Source organism: Dreissena polymorpha, chromosome 5, assembly GCF_020536995.1.
Source record: "Dreissena polymorpha isolate Duluth1 chromosome 5, UMN_Dpol_1.0, whole genome shotgun sequence".
Classification (NCBI taxonomy): Eukaryota; Metazoa; Mollusca; class Bivalvia; order Myida; family Dreissenidae; genus Dreissena; species Dreissena polymorpha.
Window position 1 is genome coordinate 106,714,433 of NC_068359.1, and position 25,659 is coordinate 106,740,091.

The window sequence follows — 25,659 nt, forward strand, 5'->3', positions numbered from 1 at the left end:
TCGTGTCATATGTCATATGAACAAGAATTTTGATACCCGAGTAACGCACTTTAATTTCCATTGTCAATGGTTGATAATAGCAATTATTGTTTCTATTTATAATTGACTGTATAATAGACACCGATCACCGTCCGATCAGCGGCCGACGTATTTGTCCGCTCATCGGGCTGGCGACCGGCCGATGATCGCACGCACATCGGGTCATTTTGTAGCATCGGGCGGCGTCCGGTTTAATTTTAAGTCTCACTTAAAATTTTACCCGACGTCGGGCCCGGGAAGGAATCGAGTTGAGATCGAAAAAAGATCGGACGATCAACGAATGGTTATCGCCCGGCGTGCGCCGACATCGGATTCATGGTACGTGTATCATAACGAGCATCGTCCGGCGTCCGTCGGGCATCGTGCGGAGGCCCTCCGGCAATCAGACGGTCGCCGGCCGATGTATATGATTCTGGGAAATACCTTTACTTTTGCCGATACATGTTCAATGAATCCGATGTCGGGCGATCGCGTCGGCCGCTGATCGGACGGTGATCGGTGTCTATTTGTGACTGAGGTATTAGTCGCCGGAATGCATTTGAATGCCAGCCCTTAAGTGAGGTATAGTGACTGCGATAAATAACAGACAATGTCGACTTGTTAAACACCGTTGCCTCATTAACTTTGCTTAATTATTCAAATATGCGTTTTAAGCATTCATAATAGTTTAACCACCGGGTGACAACAAAAGGAAGACCTGCTGTTATTGTGGCTGTGTCGATAACAGTTGTATCGAGTTATAAAATGATTGAAGGATTAATGTTTTAGTAGTATGCGTTGCAAACACAATCACTGACTTTCGCCGGCAAATAATTACTGAATTACTATTGGACAAATAACTTATAAAGTGTATGGAATTCATACAAAGTCTTCTGATTGGAACACGTGACTTGCAGCCCTCTCCGACTATTCCGAAAAATTGATTCGTATGAAGCATACATGATACATAGTTATTTTAAGAATGGTTACATGGATGCATTTTTGATACTGCTAGGGTCTCCGATTTGTGGCGTCAAATTTTGAATTCCCCCAAAATAGCTTTTAAGTATTCACTTAAGAACAAGTCTTCGCGTAATATAATCATATTTTGTTACAAAATATTTTATCCACATAAATCTGAAATTTTTATCGATTTATAAGTTTGTTCAATATGTTACAAACAGTGTAGCAAGAGCAGATACTGCAGTTATACATATATTCCTTGTTGACAGCAATGCGTATAACTAAACAATATAATGTAACACATGCAATTAACATTCCAACAAGTAAACAATTGATGTTCAATTATTAAATGGGTAAATCCCGGTAATAAATTTAAATGTTACAGACGCGCATTTCTACCGTCACAATTAATGAGTAGCCAAAAAACATAAGTCAATGTGTAATTAGTTATTACACACAATGCATAACTCCATTAATCTAGCAGTTAATCGTGTTCCCTGTGTCACTCATAAGACCTGTTGTATATGTATGGGTTGTTGGTAGCTTGACACAGTCGCATGACCTGCTCGTGCTGCAGTTGTACGATATTAGCGACCAACAATACTGCCAGGTATATTTAAGATTCATTGTAGGGATCGCTTTTACGTAGTAAAAGGTTGTCGTTAAAATTAGTTGCTAGAAATGTTGCCATATTCCTGTTCCCAATGTGCGACTCTCGAGAAATTGAAAGAACGGAAAAGCGTACAATTCAGGTGTCGGAAAGATCGGATACATGAAGGCACTTACACCAATACTAGTACGCCCTTTATCGAAGCTGACCCTAGTCGAAGTGTCGCGGTGTGGCAATCTTTTGTATGGACGTGTTGACGTGACCCTCGTACACGTGTAAGGATAAGGAGGACTGTTAAATGGACGTGTTGACGTGACCATTGTACCCGGGTAAATATACACTCTTACACCATTGCAATGACATTTTGGAATTGCCCCGATCTGGTTTCACTGCGTACAGGGGACTGATACAAGAAATCAGACAATCTCCACGCAGAGTTGTCGTTCCTTGCTCTCACATACAACTCTGCGAAAGGCTCAGCCCTCCATTTTGTCTATAAAATAGATAAAACCGAACAAACGCATTCAACGTATATTTGATTGGATATTTAAGATCGCATGCATTATTAAATTAAGAAATATGACTTTTAAATGTACGATAAATCTTGCAAAAACTTGCGAGTTTTAATGCAACTCTTTGGAACTAATTTATTGCCCATTTACGCAGATGGAATCATTCCACGCACTTCACAAATGTAAACAACCTGAACATATTTTTTTTGAGTGACGTTAGGAATTGCTTCGACGTGTGTATGTTTGTTGGTTTCTTAACATAAAAAACCCATATCAATTTTATAATAATGAATTAAGACTGATATAAGATATCATGGTATGAGATGGTTTTCTTTAATGCAGTGAATGCAATGTAACCGTCGTGCAAGAGATTGTTTAGTATTCTGTAACCTCAATGATGCACGCTTGGAATGATCATGACATAAATTAGACGCTTTCATAACAATAGTCCGTTCTGAGCCCAACACAGAGGTGAATGTAATGTAACCGTCGTGCAAGAGATTGGAAATCAGACGGACCTCAACGGGGTACAATCAATTAACATCGCACTTATATTTAGTGTCCTCATAAACGCACATGTCAAACAGATGTATGACCGAATAGCTTAGTTTTTTTTTTCCTGTTAATCGTCCAAAACATAACTATGTTAAATCTGCAAAGCTTTCATTGTGTAAAATGAGTAATGATTCGATGTACAGTGTAAGAAAATGCATACCCCACAGCGACCCTGTCAGAGCGACACCGCCAAGGCCAGACAACGATCATAAATATCAACATAAACCTGGCCACATACCGCAAAACGGCCATAAACAACCGTATATTCCTGACAATTTTCGCCAGGGCAAGATACGATCTTTTGAAAAAGAAAACTGCAATTTATTCTTTTCAGCCTATCCTCTTACATATACCCAACTAGGGAGACGGTGGATTGTGCGAAAACGAAAATGAATAAAAAACCGAGCACCTCTGGATAAAAAACTTATAACATAGCATCGAACAAACTAAAAAAAATCAGTATTCCATGCACATGTAAAATGGTCAATGCTGGCTGCAAAGAAGCTTCGAAAGGTACAACACTTGTATTGTCATACAATTTTAGATTGCATGGCACAATACAATAGACGAGTTTGACATTTCCTTTTTAGCCACGATTACTTAAACGAGGCTCGTGATGTGTGGATTGTAGTTTTTACTGGGAGCATACCGATTATTCGATCATAATCTTGTAAGAGCACATGGTAATTTTCCCATCAGATTACGCATGGTTGGGTCATGATCTAAAGATTACAATTGTCAATTACATAACTAAAGAGGTCCATCACTTACCAATTACTTAAGTTATTCATTGGTCAATGGTCACAGTCTCGACATCTATAGCACTTGCTTCATAAAATCCGATTAGCAGTAAAACAATATTTTAAAGCCTGCTTTAAGGTATCTACAATTTAATTTCACATTAAGTATTCTTTTTCTCTTGAGGAGAAAATGACTTTCGAATGTTCACTCTAAATTGTAGTCTCCAGACTGCAAAAATGATGTAGAGAAAATTAAGCATGCTCGCTACAGATTTGTAACACTCTCATGTACAATCATTGTCAATGCATACTTTTAATATTTTGAAAACATATCAGGAAAATACAGCAATCGCCCATACCCTGGTCGATGTGCCTTAATAAAAGATTATTCATTCAGATCAGCTGATGAAGTCATATGCTAAATGCCAACTGCACACTTACTGCGACACCCGATTAATTCAAAACACGCCTTTAATCAGATGGGGTAATCACGTGACAAACAAGATGGCGACGCCCATGCCGAGGCAGGTATTTTTCGTCGTTTTATACCCTTTATTACTTGTATTATTATGTTTTATTCCGCCCACTTTCCATTCATATTAGAAAGAAAGTTCCTGACTTTTATTTCTAAGTAATATTCGCTCTTTATCTCGACTTTACTCGGTGCAAAATTTCTTAGCGGGATGACCTAATTAGGACTCCACTAAGAAAATTTGAACCGAGTAAAGTCGAGATATAAAGCGAATTTAAATACAAAATAAACGCAGATCACCTTGTTACTGATATGGCTGGAAAGTGAGCGTCATTTTAAAAAATAAACAGAAATAAAAAAAGGTATAAAACGGCGAAAAATAACTGTCTCGGAATGGACGTCGCCATGTTGACTATCACGTGATTACCCCCTCTGTTTAATGCCTGGCCTTAATATGTATTCAACAAAATTCATTTCTTAATAAATCCAATAAATTTGGAAGCACGCCCATTCTTATGGTGTAATATATTCAATGTTTTTTCAATGTACAGAAATACTTCACTAAAAATATGCCATTGCATCTCAATTATCATGAAATACATTATTGCAATTGAAATGTAAGACGCAAGCAAATCATGTAATATTAGATGCTAACATGAGCGCTGTTACAAACAACGCAATTCGTCGCACCAAAGAAATGAAAAAAAAAACAACAAAAAAAACACTGGGCCTAACATGAAAAGTATGGAACTAGCAGTAGCTTTTAAATATATAATGTCGCTAACAACAAGAGATTCATAGCAGTAACAAGTAAAATAAAGTAAAGTAAACCAAAGCCCGTGGCATAGTATAAACAACTACATGTAAAGTGATATGTAATTGCTGTACTAATGTCATTATTAAATATAGTGTAACAGTAGATAAAATCATGGCACTAGTATAGCAATACTATATCACACAGCATAACATAAACAACAATAAACACGTATGAGGCGCTGACCGTTACATATCCAGATAGACTATTAGCACCCTAGCTTAAACCATGATATTTGGTTTGCGCAATGGCAATAACTGGCCGTTCCTGAAGAACAACAGTCAACCATGTTTCTAAATTATGATATATAGCCGCATATACATGAACGTTTAATTACTTAGTTGACGCTGTTACTTTATTAGAACAAACGAGAAACCTTATTATGGAAAGGCAGTTAAACACTTCGGACTTATGCCCCAAAATATAACAGTGCATGTTTAATATCAAGGTGTTGATGATGAAACAGATGAACCATAAGAACGAAGTTGGACAGAAACAGTCCGACTATGCAGTTCAAATCGAATGGTTTAACGTTATCAAGTATTTGTAGTAGCTGTTCATTGCGTTTTGTTTAATATGTGTTTATTATGTTTGGCATCAAGAAAACACCAGGTAGTATGCGTGTGGCTATGATATTAATAAGTTAAAAAAATCATTTGAAATGCAAAATAATCAAATTTTAACGAACAATCAATTTCTCAGATTTATTTTTCGATATCAAATATATAATTTTCGTTAATTAATCATGGCGGACAGTTACATGTCCTGACGATGACGACGGGACATATTCGTCGAAGAAAAATGTACGTCCCTTGAAAAACCTAAACTTTTGTTCATGATAATTTTTTTTATTGTATTAAACAAACCAATATATTATACATACATTTCAATGTTCATGCAACTCAATTGGCATTATTATCGGTTTGTTCAATTAATGATTTTCGTAAGTTTATTATGCATATTAGCAATAACGAAATATTTGTTTAGTAGTATTTATACGTATATACCTATATTGTAATGATTACTAATGTATGGTATAGTTATAAAAGTATTCATTACACAAGTAAATTATTGTCCGTGTAATATACTAAGTATTTAAGTGTTAACGTTAGTAATCACACAAAGTTTGACTTCATTTGAAAAGTTAAGTAAAAAAAGCAGTAGTAAGGATGATGTCCAGGCTATAACCGTAGAATCAATAGAATCAAGTCGTTTCTATACAGTCAGTTCTATTATGTGCTAATGTTTTACACAACCGCAATAATGTGTTAAACTATTATTGTTTAAACCTTTTATAAATAAAGAATGATCACACATAACAAGTGAAAAGAAACTGATATATTTACACTGAACACTTACAATACACATAATTTGTCATTAATCAGTGATTTATCAGCCCCTTCTGTATCTAAACAATGAACGATTTTTTAGAGCTGCTTCAAAGCATAAGTTTTAAGACCGGTACAAAGCTCACACACCATGGGAACTCAATGTCTCAATATATTAATACAGACCCATCCCTGTCCTTTAACATTTCATGGGAGCGCCATTGAAATAATACTTTTCAACCTACAAATTGTGTTCATATAATATTGTTTCACGCGTTATATAGGTCTTATAAAGAAGTGATACTCCAGTTGTATTGCATTACTTATATACATACATTCATAGTCCTTTATTTATTTCACAATACGAAACAACATACGCATTAGAATTCTAATTAATTAATTAATTAATTAATTAATTAATTAATTAATTCATTCATTCATTCATTCATTCATTCATTCATTCATTCATTCATTCATTCATTCATTCTTATTATGTGCTTGCATAACCATACTACAGTTAGTTAGTTTATTCTGTGCAAAGTGTCGAAGACTGTGAGTTTTTGAAAATCTCCTATCAAAATACATGGCATGTTGTTTAAATTATCTGTTAACAATTAAATTGTGTCGAAACATAAAATATAATAGTTCTCTAATTCATTGCAGGGTCCCAGCTGTTAGCAAATCAAAAAGTGTTTCTATTAATCGGCCAGCAAAACATTACAAAACCCATTTTGCCTTATGTTCCAGTACAATATTATTAACTATTAATAAACACTGATTCTTGAGTTTATGTGATCACTAATAGACTATGTTCAATGTCGTATCTATATTGAATGCAGGTCTAAAATAATTCATCAACGTGTTCACGGGGTCTAAAGAGCATACACCAAAGCTTACAACATCTCCGTACAAGAAATCAAACAGGCACCAAACTACGGAAACCGAATAACAATTGCTGATGTTTAAAGAAAAGGTACGTATATGATACTAATGTTGCAGCTGTACATGTTCACTGATTAGCAAAGTGTATCTCGACTCACTGATCCAGATGCCAAAATCATGTCAACAAGGGAACCAAATACTCGATTTTTGATAATAAGTTATTGGATAAAAACTGTTTCTAAATGATCACATCAGATACGGTTCACAAGGCCAAAATAGCTGTAGCATAAGCCACCTTAGCCGTTCTCATCAATTGGTTCATAACACAAAGTGTGTTCCAAGTGAAAAGACTCGCTGGAGCAGTAGATGAAATGTTGGCGACGGTAGATCTACAGGTGCTGTGGTCTGACGAGATGTGATCAGGGGATAAGCGTGCCTTTAAAACTAATTCACCGAACTGCATTTGAATGAAATTATTCTCGGTTTGATAAATACGGTATAGTATGGTTTATTACGTGTTATTTAGAAGAGAGATTATGGTAATGGTTTAGCGCGAATAATGCACGGGTTTTGTGTGCATGTTTTAGCGCGAAAGCGCACGAGTTTTTCGTTTTGGGGTATATATTATTTGCACATCTATTGAGTCGCCATTCGAGGGTGTATTTGACAGGCAAACGTTATGGAACAAGAAAACGAAAGGGTGATAACCCCGCCCGCCTGCCCTTAATGAGCAAATGTATGGTTAAATAATTGGTTACATTGCTTTTATGTTTATAATTTTGCAATTAAAAAGTCTATATTTAGTATATTTTCAGTTCGGTTTTTAGTCCATGTGAGATGGGATCTTAACACAAACCGATTCCTTTACTGGGAAAGACGATGGGTGTATTTTCATTTAAGTCTGAAGCAGCTAAGTTTTCTTGATAATTTTGACTCATTTTTTACTTAATATTGTGTTTGAATGAGGTTTTTTAAGTAATGGGTGTCATGTTTTTCGAGACTCTCACTTCCTGGAGATAGTACCTCCAGCATATTTATTGAAATATTGGTATGTTTAAATTTCAGTGTTATTATATTTTGTTGTCTTCCGTAATGAACGTTTAATTTTAAAGACATTCTTATTGTACGATTACTTAATATTTTCATTTTGGTGTGACTGGTTAGATGTTGAAGTCGGTTTAATATAGCTGTTCGTCATATGCATTTATATATTTCTCGGAATACTTATGATTTATCAACATTCTTTTTAGGTGCTTTATGGATTTTATGGTTTGAGTGATTTGTTTGTTTTTATGTTGATGTCCGGGGTGTGTGCGGGATGCTTTTGATGTTTGTTTGTTATGTTAATTTGCGCAATGAAATTGATAATGTTTTAATTACATTTTTTACTAAATAATACTTAATGTTTACAGTATAATAATAGCTGCTTATTTGTAGATTTCTCTAAAATTAGAGGTTTTGGGAGGTGATGAAGGCACCTAGACACCGGTCTCGAGCCATGGGTCCTCATACGTCCCCCTGCCATTAAAAGAAAAAATAAAAAAACAAAAATGGCAGTAGGGTTGCGTATCCCGCTCGCGGTTTTATCTGAATCGTTTATTACTACTGATTATTGTATGGGGTGTACGTGAAGTCATGTACACTTCTCTTGATTGGTGGTGATGGATGAATCTTGCAGATATTAGCAGCTTCTTTGAACAAATTAATGTTTCACAATTGTTAATTTATAATATTTAAGCAAGTTAGCATGATTGATGGGCATTGGGGGCGTCCTGTGTGCACTTTGGGCATCGGCCGGGATCAGTTTATTCAAACAGTAACTCTTTATTTGAGATATATATATGACGTCTAATTGTTATGAATAAATTTGCATTTTTTCACATGACACACATGTGCATGTGAAGAATTCATAATTACATGCCCTACAGCATTTAAATAGTATCGTTTCAGTTCTTTATACACCTGAACAAAGATGTTACACCGTTTCCAGTCGTCTCGAGGCTCATCAATTGAGCGGTGCCGTTGAGGTCTATATCAATTGCACATACAACACATACGGGCGTCAGAAGAATTGTTTTTTGCATTTATATGTTGAAAGTCCTGTCAAATACAAGCACTCACTCCTATTTTGTCTTTGGTTTATTATTTGTATGATAATGATAATGATGATGATATGGGTTATAAAGATGATGAGATTTTAATAGTATTTTGAGAATAGAGAATAATAAATTTACTCATAACTATGAGTAAATAGCAATTATTAAATGTGATATATTGGCTTCGACAAAAACACTATATTTCGACTTGTAAAGATAGTTGCCTCATTAGCTTTGCTTCAATATTCAAATACGCGTTTAGGGGAGTCACAATAGTTGTGCCCACTGATTCACAACTTAAGGAAGATCTTTTGTTATTGTTGGCGTGTAGATACCGTTAAGTGAAGCGCAAAAAATGTTTGACAATCTTTACGACAAGTTATACGGTAATTGTTGATAATTGGAAGTTAAAACTACATGATAATTGTTGCCATTTTATTTCAGCACATTTAAAAAGATGAATCAAAATTAACTACTCTTCGCATTTCCTTTGAAATAGTAAGTACAGTAGATAAAATAAATGTATTTAATTACACGATTTATAACGTTTTTTACAATCTTTGCTGTTTTTGGTTAGCTTCATATACCCAGGCATTGTCCGCCAATCAAACAAAATGTTCGTTCAATGCATTGAACATCATTCCATGTTTAAATTGTCATATGATATTATAAATTGTACTATTTGTCAAATAACCTATGATATATTTTTTATTCACCTAACATATAATGTATACTTAAGATGGGTAAAATAAAGAACATACTTGCTCATCGCATATGTTTCATGATTAGACAGGGAGTTGCAGTTATGTGCGGTAAAGGCGTTGCTTTCGTCTATGCTAATTGTTTCATTGGTCAGACCCCACTATGCAAAACGCCATACTGATGAGTGCTGTTTTGCCAGGTATGTGCAGCATGGTGGAATAATATGGAGAGCCGAGTAACCTCTGGTTCCACTGTATCATTTGTCATGCTGAGTGTTATACAATTAAAATATCCCGGAAATTAATTGTAAAGAGTTGCAAAAGCTATAATTTATACATAGCCAAAAGCGTACAGTCATTAGCGCCAATGTTACGTGTTTACACCATGAATAACTTCATTCATCTAAACGCTACAATCGTGTTTCCGTGTTACAAATATTCTTTTGTATGTGTAAGGACATTTTGGTCACTTCAAACAATCGCATGCATGGTATAGTCTTTGCAACAAGTGTACTACATAAGGCAAGCGTTTTACCAATTCAGCCCTTATGTAACATTTCATGACGTGATCCTTAATTGCGTCTCCAAAGGTGTTCATTTTTAAGGGGCCTATCAGATAACTGAATCAAATATGCGAAGCTCTAAAAGTTTCGAAACTAAGCAGGACAATCACTGGTGTCAAATGTCACAGGTACTTGAAGACGTTCGCTTCAATGTCGAATTCTTACGGCGTTAACGGTGTGCTCTTGATTAGGTCCCCAGCTGAAGTGTCGCGGTGAGTCAGACTGCTGCCTGAACGTGTTAACGTGAACTCAGTACCCAGGGGTAAAGGCGCATGTCACTTTGTCTTCACGTGATCCCAGTGCCCAGGGGAAAAGGCGCATTGTCACTTTGTCTTCAAGTGATCCCAGTACCAAGGGGAAAAGGCGCATTGTCACTTTGTCTTCACGTGATCCCAGTACCAAGGGGAAAAAGCGCATTGCCACTTAGTCTTCACGTGAACCCAGTACCAAGGGGAAAAGGCGCATTTCAACTTTGTTTTCACATGATCCCAGTACCCAGGGAGGGGAAAAGGCGCATTGCCACTTAGTATTCACGTGAACCCAGTACCAAAGGGAAAAGGCGCATTGCCACTTTGTCTTCACGTGAACCTAGTACACAGGGAGAGGAAAATGCGCATTGCCACTTAGTCTTCACGTGAACCCAGTACCAAGGGGAAAAGGCGCATTTCAACTTTGTCTTCACGTGATCCCAGTACCCAGGGGGAAAGGCGCATTGCCACTTTGTCTTCACGTGATTCCAGTACCCAGGGCAAATAGCGCATTGCCACTTTGTCTTCACGTGATTCCAGTACCCAGGGAAAAAGGCGCATTGCCACTTTGCCTTCACGTGAACCCAGTACCCAGGGGAAAAGGCGCTTGCCACTTAATCTTCACGTGATCCCAGTACCCAGGGGAAAAGGCGAATTGTCACTTTGTCTTCACGTGATCCTAGTACCCAGGGAGGGGAAAAACGCATTGCCACTTTGTCTTCACGTGATCCCAGTACCCAGGGGAAAAGGCGCTATGCCACTTTGTCTTCACGTTAACCCAGTACCCAGGGGAAAAGGCGCATTGCCACTTAGTCTTCACGTGATCCCAGTAGCCATGGGAAAAGACGCATTGCCACTTTGTCTTCACGTGATCACAGTACCCAGGGGAAAAGGCGCATGTCACTTTGTCTTCACGTGATCCCAGTACCCAGGGGAAATGGCGCATTGCCACTTTGTCTTCACGTGATCCCTGTACCCAGGAGGAAAGGCGCATTGCCACTTTGTCTTCGAGGTCGTGTGAGCTATGATACTCTGATGTTTTGAAGAATTGTAGGTCAATAGTTTACACATTTCAAGAAGAACTTAACCTAGTTATTTGTGTCGTGGTGATTAGAAAATGTTAACATGACCTTATAGGTCGACTGCATATTTGACAAATACGGTTTAATAATTCGTAAATTTTAAATGAACAATCCCAGCGATAAGTTTAAGTAAATACAAAGATTCCCTTTGCTTGACATATTAATGGTTTGGTGAGCATGTGATAATATCTAGTGTTGGATACTTCGAGTAGACGTTCATACCTCTATCTGTCAGAGCCACAAACAATACGCGAGAAAGAGGCCTTAAACATCCGTATACATCTGGCAACATTCCACACAGGAAGACAGAGGCCATTAATAACCGTATATACCGTGCAATCATCCACAAAAGAGGGCAGATGCCATAAATAGCCGTCTATACCGTGCAATCTTCCACAAATGAGGACAGAGGCAAAAACAACCGTATATATCGTGCAATCTACCACAAAGAAGGACAGAAGCCATAAAAAACCGTATATACCGTGCAATCTTCCACAAAGGAAGACAGAGGCCATAAAAAACCGTATATACCCGGCAATCTTCCACAAAGGAAGACAGAGGCCATAAACAACCGTATATACCCGGCAATCTTCCACAAAGGAGGACAGAGACCATAAACAACCGTATATACAGTGCAATCTTCCACAAAGGAAGACAGAGGCCATAAACAACCGTATATACCCGGCAATCTTCCACAAAGGAGGACAGAGGCCATAAAAACCCGTATATACAGTGCAATCTTCCACAAAGGAGGAAAGAGGCCATTAACAACCGTATATACCGTGCAATCTTTAACAAAGGACGACACAGGCCATAAACAACCGTATATACCCGGCAATCTTCCACAAAAAGGAGGACAGAGGCCATTAACAACCGTACATACCCGGCAATCTTCCACAAAGGAGGACAGAGGCCATAAACAACCGTATATACCGTGCAATCTTCCACAAAGGACGACACAGGCCATAAACAACCGTGTATACCCTTCCGCGAAGCGGAACGCGAGATTCAATAGTTCACATAACTGAATGCAATAAACGCGTAATAGCCTCTTCTCTTACTTGAATCTAACCAGGGAGATCGTGTTTTATATGAAAACAACAAAGAATTTAATCGTTTGTAGGTCTTATCTTTCATGATCCAGGATAAAAACAATTATATCTCCTATCATCGAACTTACTTAACAAAAAAAGGTTTAATTAAATGTACGTCTCGAAACAAAGTCAATATATGGCTATCAAGTATCTATATATAGATGTCACGATTCATGTCGACTTTTTGTTAAATAAAATTAGTTAAGCAACTTGAGAACTTTTTGCAAATCAAACACCAATTCATTCTTATATGATTCGAAAGAATTTTCCGCAAAATATTTCTTGCAGCAATTTGTACTAAATTGGAAAAAGATTCAAAATACGGAGTCACAGAGAAATAATGCCAATAGTACTCATAAAATAGATGATGACAGGACTCATTGTTTCGACAATATTTTATTAACTATTTGGCATCAGCCAGTGTGAAGTGCGTCTTGAATTAGCATGTGTTCCAAGGCGCAGACGACTGTTGTATATGAGCAGTGCTCTAAGAATATGGAGTATGTGCGTACATTGTCGCGTCCTAGAGTAGTCTACATTGTCGCGTCCTAGAGTCGTCTACATTGTCGCGTCCTAGAGTAGTCTACATTGCCGCGTCCTAGAGTAGTCTACATTGCCGCGTCCAAGAGTAGTCTACATTGTCGCGTCCTAAAGTCGTCTACATTGTCCCGTCCTAGAGTAGTCTACATTGTCGCGTCCTAGAGTAGTCTACATTGTCGAGTCCTAGAGTAGTCTACATTGTCGAGTCCTAGAGTAGTCTACATTGTCGAGTCCTAGAGTAGTCTACATTGTCCCGTCCTAGAGTAGTCTACATTGTCGCGTCCTAGAGTAGTCTACATTGTCGCGTCCTAGAGTAGTCTACATTGACGAGTCCTAGAGTAGTCTACATTGTCGAGTCCTAGAGTAGTCTACATTGTCGCGTCCTAGAGTAGTCTACATTGTTGCGCCCTAGAGTCGTCTACATTGTCGCGTCCTAGAGTAGTCTACATTGTCGCGTCCTAGATTCGTCTACATTGTCGCGTCCTAGAGTCGTCTACATTGTCGCATCCTTGAGTAGTCTACATTGTCGAGTCCTAGAGTAGTCTACATTGTCGCGTCCTACAGTAGTCTACATTGTCGAGTCCTAGAGTAGTCTACATTGTGGCGTCCTAGAGTAGTCTACATGGCCGCGTCCTAGAGTAGTCTACATTGTCGCGTCCTAGAGAAGTCTACATTGTCGAGTCCTAGAGTAGTCTACATTGTCGAGTCCTAGAGTAGTCTACATTGTCGCGTCCTAGAGTAGTCTACATTGTCGAGTCCTAGAGTAGTCTACATTGTCGCGACCTAGAGTAGTCTACATTGTCGAGTCCTAGAGTAGTCTACATTGTCGCGTCCTACAATGTCGAGTCCTAGAGTAGTCTACATTGTCGCGTCCTAGAGTAGTCTACATTGTTGCGTTCTAGAGTAGTCTACATTGTCGCTTCCTAGAGCAGTCTACATTGTCGCGTCCTAGAGTAGGCTGTGCAGTCCGCAAAGGCTAATCAGGGAGTTACTTTCCCCCTTAACTGAATTTTCGGTTAGAAGAAAGTCCTTTGAACAAACAACATACAGGCGGAAAGTGCCGTCCCTGATAAGCCCCAGCGGACGTTCAGGATTATCTGGGGCGACACTTTACTTGCATGCTTTAAGCTACGTTTTCTCGGAGAGAGGTTCATTTGTTTTGTTAGTTTTGGGTGTTCTTATTGTAATGTATTTAAAGACGATTGGTCACTTGTCCTATGAAATTTTAGAAAGATAATTTGAAAAGATATTTTGATATTGTTATTATACAAACTTGTCAAATATTTCAATTAAAATCACCACAAATAAATAATTGTATTCCTTTTCATAGTTGGCCGCTGGTCGGAACTGCCCATTCTATTAATACTGCTGAGACGTGTAAATGAAAAGGGAAACCTTGTAGAGTGTAGCCATGGAACAACAGTTCAAATACAATTACAAACGTTGGTATTGCAAGAAAGACTTAATTGACCTTATTATATAAACTTTCATTCAAGCGTGGTTTAGTGGTTAAGCGCTAAATATCTTCGATCACTCTGGTGTAATGTAGGGGTAGAGGTGATACCTCAGCTTTCCGGATGTTTCACTACTCGAACATAAGACGGGTCGGGCACAGGGCGCGTTGATTAAAATGAATCCAAACATCTATAGGACTTGACCAAAGGACAGAATCATAATTGTTGCCGTCTTGATTTAGCTATCGAGTGGCCATGAAATGCAAAGAAGATTTGCGTAATGGCTATATTGTGCCATTTCTGCGCGACCAAACGTAATGCCTGATGAGTATCGGCCAATATAAGACTTTTGTTCGGACTTGAGACTATAATAATGTGTTTGAGTAAATAAAGAATGCCTCTTCCAGATTTGCAACACACTAGTGTATAATCATTTACTGTGAAGAAATAAACAATAACGTTTTAATTGAAAATCAATAGAAGGTTCTTCGAGATTATGGGATATTTAATATAGATAAAGACAATATAGCTTTCGTCTTTTAGGCAACTGTGCCTTAACATCAAGGATAATTAAATTTAACGGAATTGGATCACGGTGAGAGACAGGTGCGATGGTCTTGTTTGGAAAAACCCGTCTGTAAGCGTATTAGATATAATAAACCTTTGTGGACACCTTAAAATCCGTTGCCTTAAAAGCTTTACTTCATTTTTCAAATATTCATGATATGTGAGAATGCAACAGTTTCAATGCCCGTTCAACTTGTGGTCGGATATGGACTATAGCTCAATGGTCAGATACATCAAAGCTGTGCGACAGAGCGGTGCAATCATGACAGGACTATAAACCCCATGTAGGGTCATGACATTCGACTATCAACCCAATGTAGAGATCTACTGGCCCGTTGTCGTATTGCTTTTCAAGATAGAAATCTTCACATTTATCATCGCACTTGTCATGTTTCATTCAGCTTGTTATATAGATTAATGAATGACGGTTTGCCTTTCCTATAAATAAAATATCATAGTATAGTAGATGAAATAAACGTATTGAATTTCTCATTTTTTAAAGTATCTGTATAGTCTTTGTTCATTTTACATTAGCTTCCCATATACAGCTATTGTTGAGTTAAACATCTGGGTGTCGATGGTTTAAGTAAGTCATCCAATAACCCGTCAATCAAAGACAACTTTCCCAATGCAATTGACCACATTCTCGGTTTATATTGTCATCTGATAAATATATAGTCTCTTGTTCTGAGTACTGTTCATTGACCAATATGTCAAAGTTTTACGAGGACATTTGAATGGATGCACCAAATTTCTGAGCAAATGTTTAACAACTGAAAATATCAAATTGAAAATATCAAATTGTAGAGGGAAATGCATTTATACGATCTTCTAGTCTTGTATGTCTGGTCCCAAGCCTTTAGAGCGAAAAAGGGATGGTTTCCTTTTCTACCAGAAATGCTAACTGATTGGTCAGATTAATGGTGATGACCGGTGGAACTCGAGCAATAACCAGTAATTACTACTGGTTTAATGGATAATAAATGAAAGAATCCCTACAAATTCCCCTGAATGGGTGTACAGATGCCGATTTTGCAGTCTAATCATGTGCACAGAGCGACGTACAGAACATGTAAGTCGTGGTCTGTATTTTTAGATTATATAGTAATTAAAAGAATGGTAACAAAGGTGAACATATTATAATCGGAACTTAGTTTATGATTTTAAGACACGAATGAGGCAAAAGCCATGCATTGTGCACATCCACATATGGTTATTCACTGCCGCAGATATTTGTGCTTACCAACGAATATTCGACCAACGAACTAAAGTCGCACCGCGGCACGTGTCCACAAGGTCGCCATACGTCGTCCGAAAAGATAATTGCGTATCTTGGCGGATATCTTCTAAGGTAAACAACATAAGCTCGACACAAGCAGGATGCCCGTGAAAAGGGTATTCGATCTACGTACAACTTATAAACTACAACGTTTGCGCTATTGTCAGTTGCGTCCGTTGCAGCGACAATTCGAACGTTAGAAAGACACACGGTAGCATTGCGTTCGATGCACGTTTTGAACAAAAATCTCGACGTAGGCTAGACCTCAGGTCGACGCAATTTGAACCAGGTTGTGACCACAGCTTAAGAAAGCCACACCGTTAGTAAATGTCATTAGTTTGAGGACTAACAAATACTTGATCCTATTGTATGACTGCCGAGAAGAAAAACACTGTACGGGAAGTCCAAGCCTTGAGTTGCCAATAGTCACATTCGCATCAATGAGGCATGTTCTGGTGATTGTCAATCATGTAGTCTTTTACAGCTCGCCCGTGGTGTGATTTTAATACTTAGTTATTGCAGAGTGTCTGAACTTGATGTGACGCCGTACTCCAATGTAAAAGCGCTCCGTAACCAGTGACAGTAACGTCGTGAACTGGCAACAGTTAAGTTTAGCGCAGGGAACCATAATGCAACAAACCAGTTGAATCGTCAAAATTGTATACATGACCAAGTCCTAAAATGATTATTTGCGTCTTTTCTGTAGTTCACGGAATTATTTCAATATGTGTAATTTAAATAAAATCAACGTGTTTTCAATTAAAATGGACAATGTTAAAAATCCCTAACTTCCTTTATGCAAAATGACGATAGTTTCAGTGGGGAGTTCATAACGGTGCAGTACACGGTACACTGCCTTCATGCCCCACCCCTCCCCGTTAGAGTGCCCCACCGCGCTAACGATCGTGTATACATGGCCACCTTCCAACAAGAGAAACGCCATCAAGAAGTCGATAACAACTGAGTTATAGTATCTCCTCTTACATACGACAGCGAATTAGGAAAATACTATTGCTTAGATTGATCATCTTTCGTAGACCGATATTAAAAATGAACAACACATATTGCGAACTGAAACAATTTTTTTTTGCCATTTACGCGTCATAAATGTGTCGAGTCGGGTTTACATGTAATACGATTTGCTTACAGTAAATCTATTCAACTTAACAGGTTTGAAAGCCACAACACCTATGAAAAGGTTTTAGTTACAGTTCGAATCATTGATGCATTATATAATGTTCCTACAACGATTATCATAAAAATGGGTCAAAAAGCCCAATACGAATCTAGAATAAATAAATAAATGTGAGGAGATAACGATAAAAATAAAACAGCGCCACCAATTATATGTAATCCTCTAATTTGGATTAATTTACTTTAAATATATCTCATTTGGAAAATAACGTGTCTTCTAATGTACATAATTATCAGATATATTGCTTGAAAACAGACATCAGGGATGATATATTTTTATTGACCTTCTCGTTTTAACTTTGTCAAATATTTTAATTACAAATACCACTTATCGTGTAACTGTATACTGTCTTGTCATAATTGGTCACTGGTCGAAAATTAATGTATTATTAAAATGTTGAAAGATTGGCGTCCGATATGTCAATGTGTCAATGAAAGAGGAAACCCGGTCGAGTGGTAAAAGATCGGTTATTAAAATCAAGATATCAACTAGCGTTCACTTTTCAACGGATGTATGCTTGCGGTACTTAATGGACCGTTAAGGTGAGAACAATGTTCAGTCATTTATCTCTCGGTCGTGTCGCCTTTGCAACCTTATCTCTCCCTGTACAAGCAATGGACCGGTCAGACTCAGGATATAGATGCTGAAAGGCGAATACATTCTTATCACTTTCTTATCCCAAATAACCATTGTAGTGGGCCTCTGTATAATATGTATGTTATAGAATAGGCCAAATGGCCATTTTGATCTAGGCAGTTACTTCAATGTGTAGTGAGATACAAATATACATTTGTGTGCTTGTTTTATGGCGCTATTTCTGACCACGCTGACAGTTATGTCTGGTGATTATCAGACATTGTAAGGCATTTAGCTACATTCAAAGACAACATTGGATTTTGTAATACTCTCTCCAGATGGGCCGGATGGGCGTTTAAGAATGTTCTGGAGTAGATTGAACCTCGCTCTGCTAAATCTGGGCTTAATGCTTGAGCGTAAAGTGTTATCCCAAATAAGCCTGTTCAGCCCGCACAGGCTAAGCGGGGACGAAACTTTCCTCTTTTGTGGATTTTTTTAAAAATGACATCTCTTCTTAACGAAACAAAAGTTTAGGCGGTACGTGTCGTAAGCGGGCTGTATATGCTAATCTGACACTTTACGCACATGCATTAAGCCCAGTTTTCCCAGAACGAGGCTGAAGTATGCATGCTTTTTTGGAGGTGCAATACTGTAGTATACAGTCATGGACAATATAAATACATACAGTCATATATTAAAATAACACACATCAAAGGTGCACTTAATTTTTTTATTGAGACAGGACTGCATACGTCCTTTACAAAGTCCTTGTAACAAAACAGTGAAGTCCTAAATAGGCGTATATAAATCTGTAATCTAGACATAAGAGCATGTTCAACACAATATAAACCAGTATATATCTTTGTCGACAGGAGTGCCAGTTTATGTTAAAATGATGTACTTTAATCGCTCAAACCTTAGACGTTTATAAAATCAAATGAGCAAAATAAACAAGAAGCGATAATGTTTTATTTTAAATTATTATACTATTACAATCATCATTTGCATAAATTATGCTTGTAAGGTAGCAATAAAAACAAACCGAAGTTTCTAACTTAAATTTATAAAAATTACGTGAGTGTTGTAAATCATCACTGGACATAGTATTAATAGGGTGAAAAATAATAGTTACACAAACGTATTGCATTAAAAAAGTACGAAAATTGCTCAAATTGTATTTGTGTAAATTTTGAAACAACCAAATGTTTGTGAAAAACACTATATGCCGTCATATCTCTGAAATTGTTACTGCAAAAATATATCAACACCACATGTTTAGCTAAAAGCATTCTTAACAGTAAATATAAAAAATCGTCAAATAAAGCAACCGTTTGGGTGAGAATTAAAAGAGTGATCAAAATGACATAATAACTGAACACATTAAGAACTATTTATGTTGGTTGGTTGTTTTTGTTTCATGCCGCTTTAAGCATATCGGTAATATCACGACAGTAAAACTTTTCATTCAAATTGAAACTATTAATATTATTTGTTTTCATCATTCGACACAATAATTGTAAAGGCAAATATCTCTTGGATAAAAGTGCTCTGTTCTTCCAAGACATGTTTTCAGAAATAAATGTTATTACTTTTACTGAAGAAAGGCTGTTAGAAAACTTAAATTTTTAATTTTAATTAACAATCTGGAAATTCAAGTCCAAACCAAACAAATTTACCAAAAGCCATCATGCAAGACAACAACTAACAGACATCACTATACTGAAAAAAGGGGCAACATGATCAATATAATTCAATTGACAAATCGAATAGCGCTATCGCCAATACAAATAGCGTTTTATGTCGCATTTGGCAATTTATTTATTGAGAACATATTTTTTGCAACTCGGACAATCTCATCGGCGATTTGAGTGTCAAAAAAACACGCAAAATTAACAGAATAATGCATTACACCCGCATTCGTTTAATATTAAGAGGTAATATTATGAGCGTGAATACATTGCATATTAAAGCACATGTGTCATACTATTATGTGAGACCTATTCAAGAAGATTGATTTCGATTTAAGACAAGTATATGGCAACCTATTATCGGACCAAGTTCAAAGGCTGCTAATTAAGGTGGACCTTCAGAGATTTGTAATCATACCTAGTCTGTCAGGCCGTATCGACAAGATCAATCGTCAACTGGCGATAATTTACCGCAACTAAATAACGCATTCGGATATAGCTAAGTACATCATAACTATTTCGCCAATTTAATCAAATAAAGAACAACAACAACATAAACTGACAAAATGTAGTCCAAAATATGCCGATAGTGATTTTGCTCGTGGTCAATTGTTTGAAAACCAACCAAGACTGTCTTGACCGGACAAACATGTGAACCAGATATCAACACAAAAACCGTATTACACTTTAGACTCGAGGTCCATGATAGTTCGAAGCCGCTTACCTGATTTCAAGGTTCAAGGTCGAAGACTTGACCTGATGATCGAGGCTTTGGTATCACGTGACTCAGTTTCATACATGATGTTGTCATGATGAACATTCTGACCAAGTTTCACCAAGATTTAGTTAAACGCGTTAAAAATGTCAGTATTAGATGTGACAAAGAGATTTGTTTTTTAGACGCACCAGCACAAGATCCAAACTCAGCCTAGATATCATAAAGAGGAAAATTCTGCCCTAGTTTTATCAAGATGTTTGGTGTATTTACTCAGTTTTCTTAACAATAAGATGACGGTTATGACGAGAATTAAGAAGACACACCATACAAACTTAATGTCGTGATAAATTGAGTCCATCCTAACCCGGAATGGAAGAGGCAATGGGATCATGCTTTCATTTACACATTTAAATATGTAAACATGCATAATGTGTTACAACAATCTTTCACGCTATGAAACAAACGGTATCTCGGTCGTCTATGTATTTTGTCAGTTCAACGTTGTATTGCCGACGGACGAGAATAGTTTTAGAGTATTTGAACTTAAAACGTGACATTTCATTTTAACGACTTTTTGTAAGATTAAGCTGTATTTCAATCTTAAAATACATTGACTTTCAGTGGAACGAATGCTCGCTATTTTACAATCGCTACGTATTTCTATTTAAGGGAATTTAATTTACCGCTTCATTAAATAACGCGTCATGTCTAGAAGTAAGTATTCACTTAAACAAAACATGGACTATTACAATACATATATTTCCCCATCTTCAATGTATAACAAGCAATTCCTACATGCGTTTTCTGTGTGCCACTAATATGGTCCATAATGTAACTTCATTGAAACGCTATTTACTGTAAAGACTGTATCGTACCAGTATCGTCACTGATTAGCCTGTGGGGGCTGCGCAGGCTAATCCCATGACGACACTTTATGCAAATTCATGTAGCACAATAGTTTACAATACAAACAACTAAAGCATAGTCTTATGTTTAAAGTTAATATAAGTATTTATTCGAAGATGCTGATTTACATATAAAGTAAGCATATACTATATACTATGTAAACTTAAAATGAATCATCAACAAATTTAGTAACCTAATTTAAATATACCGGAACTGAAACATTGACGGCCTCCTGGCCACAACCAGTTAGCATGAGTACAACAAGGACTGTTCTTAATGTGCCTCGTTCTGGGATAACTGGGCTTTATGCATGTGCGTAAAGTGTCGTCCCAGATAAGCAACTATAGTCTGCGCAGGCGACTCAAGGACGACACTTTATATTTAAAGAGAAACTTAATTGAGACGGAGAACTGTAAGAATTGTAAAGTTTCGTCACTGATGAGCCTGTGCGGGCTGCGCTTGCTAATCTGGGACGACACTTTACGCATATGCACTTGGCCCGATCTTTTTTAAAACGCGGCTAAATGACATGCATGTGCTGTTTTTTTAGAAACGAAAAAAAACGAAACAAATAAAACTACTGACACAATTATTTGCTCTGTAATTGCGGTATGAGAAAACACGTTCAATGGAAAAGTAATACATATTTTAGCAAGTGTAACAAATTGCGTGATTTTTTTTATAAGTAAACACTTGCAGGTTGCAGTTTGATAAAACCTCAAAATATATAGTTTTGCTTTAAGTTTTCTTGTTATGATTTTTGAACCAAAGTGAAGAACAGAACTGAACGGAACAAATCATGAAAAAAAAACGCGAACGGAAGCTGAACAGAGCACACTAAATAGTTTATTTATACTTTTCTTCGTCTTGACGAAAATAAATGTATTAAATATTTCCGTGCATATATTTAGATTCAGTTTTATAACGACATTGTTGAATTGAGATTGCTTAAAAACGACATAAGCTTTCAGTGTGAAATTTTCTTTTGCCCCATTTTTACATGTTTACAATACATTTATGGTTAAATGAACTAAACTATCACAGATATGTTTTCACTTATATTTCGTTGTGCGAAATGAATATGTAAGTCAAATTCATTTGAAGTCCTCTACGCTAACATGGAATCTGATACAATGTATGGATGTATTGTTTAAAGTCGCAATCCAAATGAAATAACACATATATGATGTCAAATATTTGTCATGAATGCGCAATTAACAACGTGCGCATTTGACTTTTTTTACTTTCCTTAACAAATATCGCATGATCAGCAGTGGGCAGACATTCCGTAAACGTGTGCGTGTCTTTTCATTTAAAGAGCAAGTGCTTACCATAAAAATTCTACGTGTGCTATTAAAATATTTTTTACATGTGTTTTGCATAATTTCAAAATCTTGTGTCTACGAGTTCAATTACTTACTTTTTGTCATCACTCGTTTGTGAATTATAGTTTCAAAAATACTTGTACTTGTGTTTCAATCCGATTAGTAGAAAACATGTGATATCGTTAAATGAAATTCAGAGGTTTTAATTTAAGCGGGTGGTTAATAACGAAATTATATTTTAAGCAAATGTCCAGTTGTTTTAAGTCATGCCACTTAAAGTATACAAGATAGCAAATACATTACTAAAGTTATTGTTGCACGTTAAGATTTCGTATTTTCTTTGCACGAACACATATAAATTAAGATCGCATAATATGCCGTTCATGATTTTTATGCATTTAACGAGACCATAAAACTGCATTCAATTTACCACAATGTAACACTCCCAAATTGACAAAGCACAATTAGGTGTATAAAACAGGTAAACGCTGTAAGATATGTGTACATTTATATAGTTTAATTATAATAGGAATACAGGCCGGAAAAACAGTTTTGCAGATGACGAGTGATAGTGGATAGCTCGTTACTGGCAGTTTTTAATCAGATATATGATACAACAGCGCTTCTTTTGATCACAGACAAACGAAGACACCTGTAGCGAACTAATAAATAGGCTTTTATAACTAAAAAACTAAAGGCTTTACAATTACCGAGTGACTGTTATTAGCCTCAAAGAAAGAAAAGCGATTTAATGACCTTGTGAAATAAACGTCCCAAAAGGCATACGTTAGCAAAGAAGATAATACCGTATTTTTTATAACCTTTTAGGCCATGTAACCAACGTAAACTGCGTTTTTTTTTTAATTCTATAACAACTTACTTCTTGTTCCCGTTCTCGTTCATCTATCACTTAAGATTATTACATGTGTGTTCATAGTTAAAAGATATTTTCGATGTCATACTTAAACCAGTTCTCAATTCATTTCGTTCAACGGTAATTTACGACTTTACTCCCGTGTAAGTTTAGGCTGTTAAATGTATGATTTCATCTTGTCATGTTGTGCACAAACCACTTAACACTAGACATAACATTTTCCTTTGTCAGACCAACATACTCACTTTAATATTTGTAGTATAATAAGGTTTTTAATTTGAATATTTTATCAGAAACGTTAAAACATTATAAATGTTTGTGTTAACGATCTGTTTTAACTGGTCATATATGACTTAAACATGAACCATATTAATTAAAATATATGTAATGCATATCCCAGAAATAATTACCAGTACCCCAATAACTTAATTGAGTACTTACATTCCTGATTGTAATTCCTGGCTATGTACCACGTGACACACTGCTAATAGCACGAGTGAAATGCACGTGCCTCTGTGCACGCGCAAAACTTTCATCTTCATATTTCCGTATGATTGTAAATCCAGATCATTTCAGTACATATTATAAACGAAAATAAATAAATATTCCAATGAGAGTCTTTGATTATAAGTGAACATCGGCAAGAAAAAAAACAACAAATGCGAAGTTAAGTGACGAACATTACGTTTTACTTGTCTTTACCTTATGTTTTACTTGTCTTTACCTTACGTTTTACTTGTCTTTACCTTATGTTTTTCTTGTCTTTACCTTACGTTTTACTTGTCTTTACCTTATGTTTTTTATTCCAGAGCACATAATATCATTTAGTGTTTTTTTTTCAACTTTGCCCACAAAATACCCAACTAACTCGTTTAAGTGTTTCACGTAACTGTGTCTATCAGGCTATTCCATACTCCAGTTAAACTCGCCGAAAATAAGATCAGGCAAACACCGTATCGCAAATCTCTTAGTCAGAATTCCAAAATGTCTCTAAAATAGCAAGCGACAAGTTGAAGCTACTCCGATAAATTATACAATTAAATTCCAGGGCGTATTGATAACAGTCTGCGCTAATTGCCAACAAACCTTCGTAAATCTGTAACCTTACACCACGTAAGTCAGTGTCTTCAAATTGTCCTTTGTTCTACCAAATTACACCCAGACAGTGCTCGGTCTCTCTATCGCACGCCCGTACGCACACCACGGAAATCAACTGTCTTTATATCCCACTTTCTTACCATATATCATATCACAATTATGTACCACTTAAACATATTTTCGACTTCTTTTATTAAGCGCCTGACACTTTCAAATGTGTATCTATCTATATTATATTTAAGTGGATCGTGTTCGACGTTTAAAATCTTCATGCATTATAACCATGCACTTTAATTCGTAGTGGAGTAGCACTCAAATACCACGACGAATGAAATTCAATTTAAGATCGCGGGTTGTCTCTCATAGCGCGCTGAGCTGACTGACGTGGGGACGGATAATAACTCCTGGACACCAGCAGCGCTGTGGTCCGCTCCGTGAAAGGTATCTGAGATGAACACATACGGATTGGGAAGGACTAGATGATAAAAAGTGTTTTTTTCTTTTTGTTTGCTGTTTGTTTAGTATTTTTATGTTGTTTTGTATTATGTTATTCGATACTGGAATGATACAACGGAATCGAAATTTAAGAAGTTAAGGTAACATTGTGCATACCGGCAATTAATCTGTAATTTATGTTAAAGGACGAAAGTGAAACAGCGGGTAGATGTAAAGAGCGAAATTCAATATTGTAAAATATAAAAAACGGTGTTATTAAAACCGACAGCATAAGATTTCGAGATCTGCGTTACTGAACATTTGTT

The 25,659-nt window shown here is 36.7% G+C and overlaps 1 protein-coding gene across 4 annotated transcripts in view; it reads right to left on the reverse strand.

Moving 5' to 3' along the window:
- Window positions 1–25,254, reverse strand: part of LOC127832189 (multiple epidermal growth factor-like domains protein 6) — a 119,821-nt gene extending 94,567 nt beyond the window's left edge. For 3 of the 4 annotated variants that reach the window (XM_052357489.1, XM_052357488.1, XM_052357486.1), the window contains exon 1: window positions 16,483–17,055. In XM_052357489.1, the coding sequence (XP_052213449.1) occupies window positions 16,483–16,601 (119 nt within the window). In that variant the 5' untranslated portion in view covers window positions 16,602–17,055. Of the gene's footprint in view, window positions 1–16,482; window positions 17,056–24,241 lie in introns of those variants that run through there. The other variant, XM_052357487.1, reaches the window with a different exon arrangement.
- Window positions 25,255–25,659: the final 405 nt, after the last annotated feature.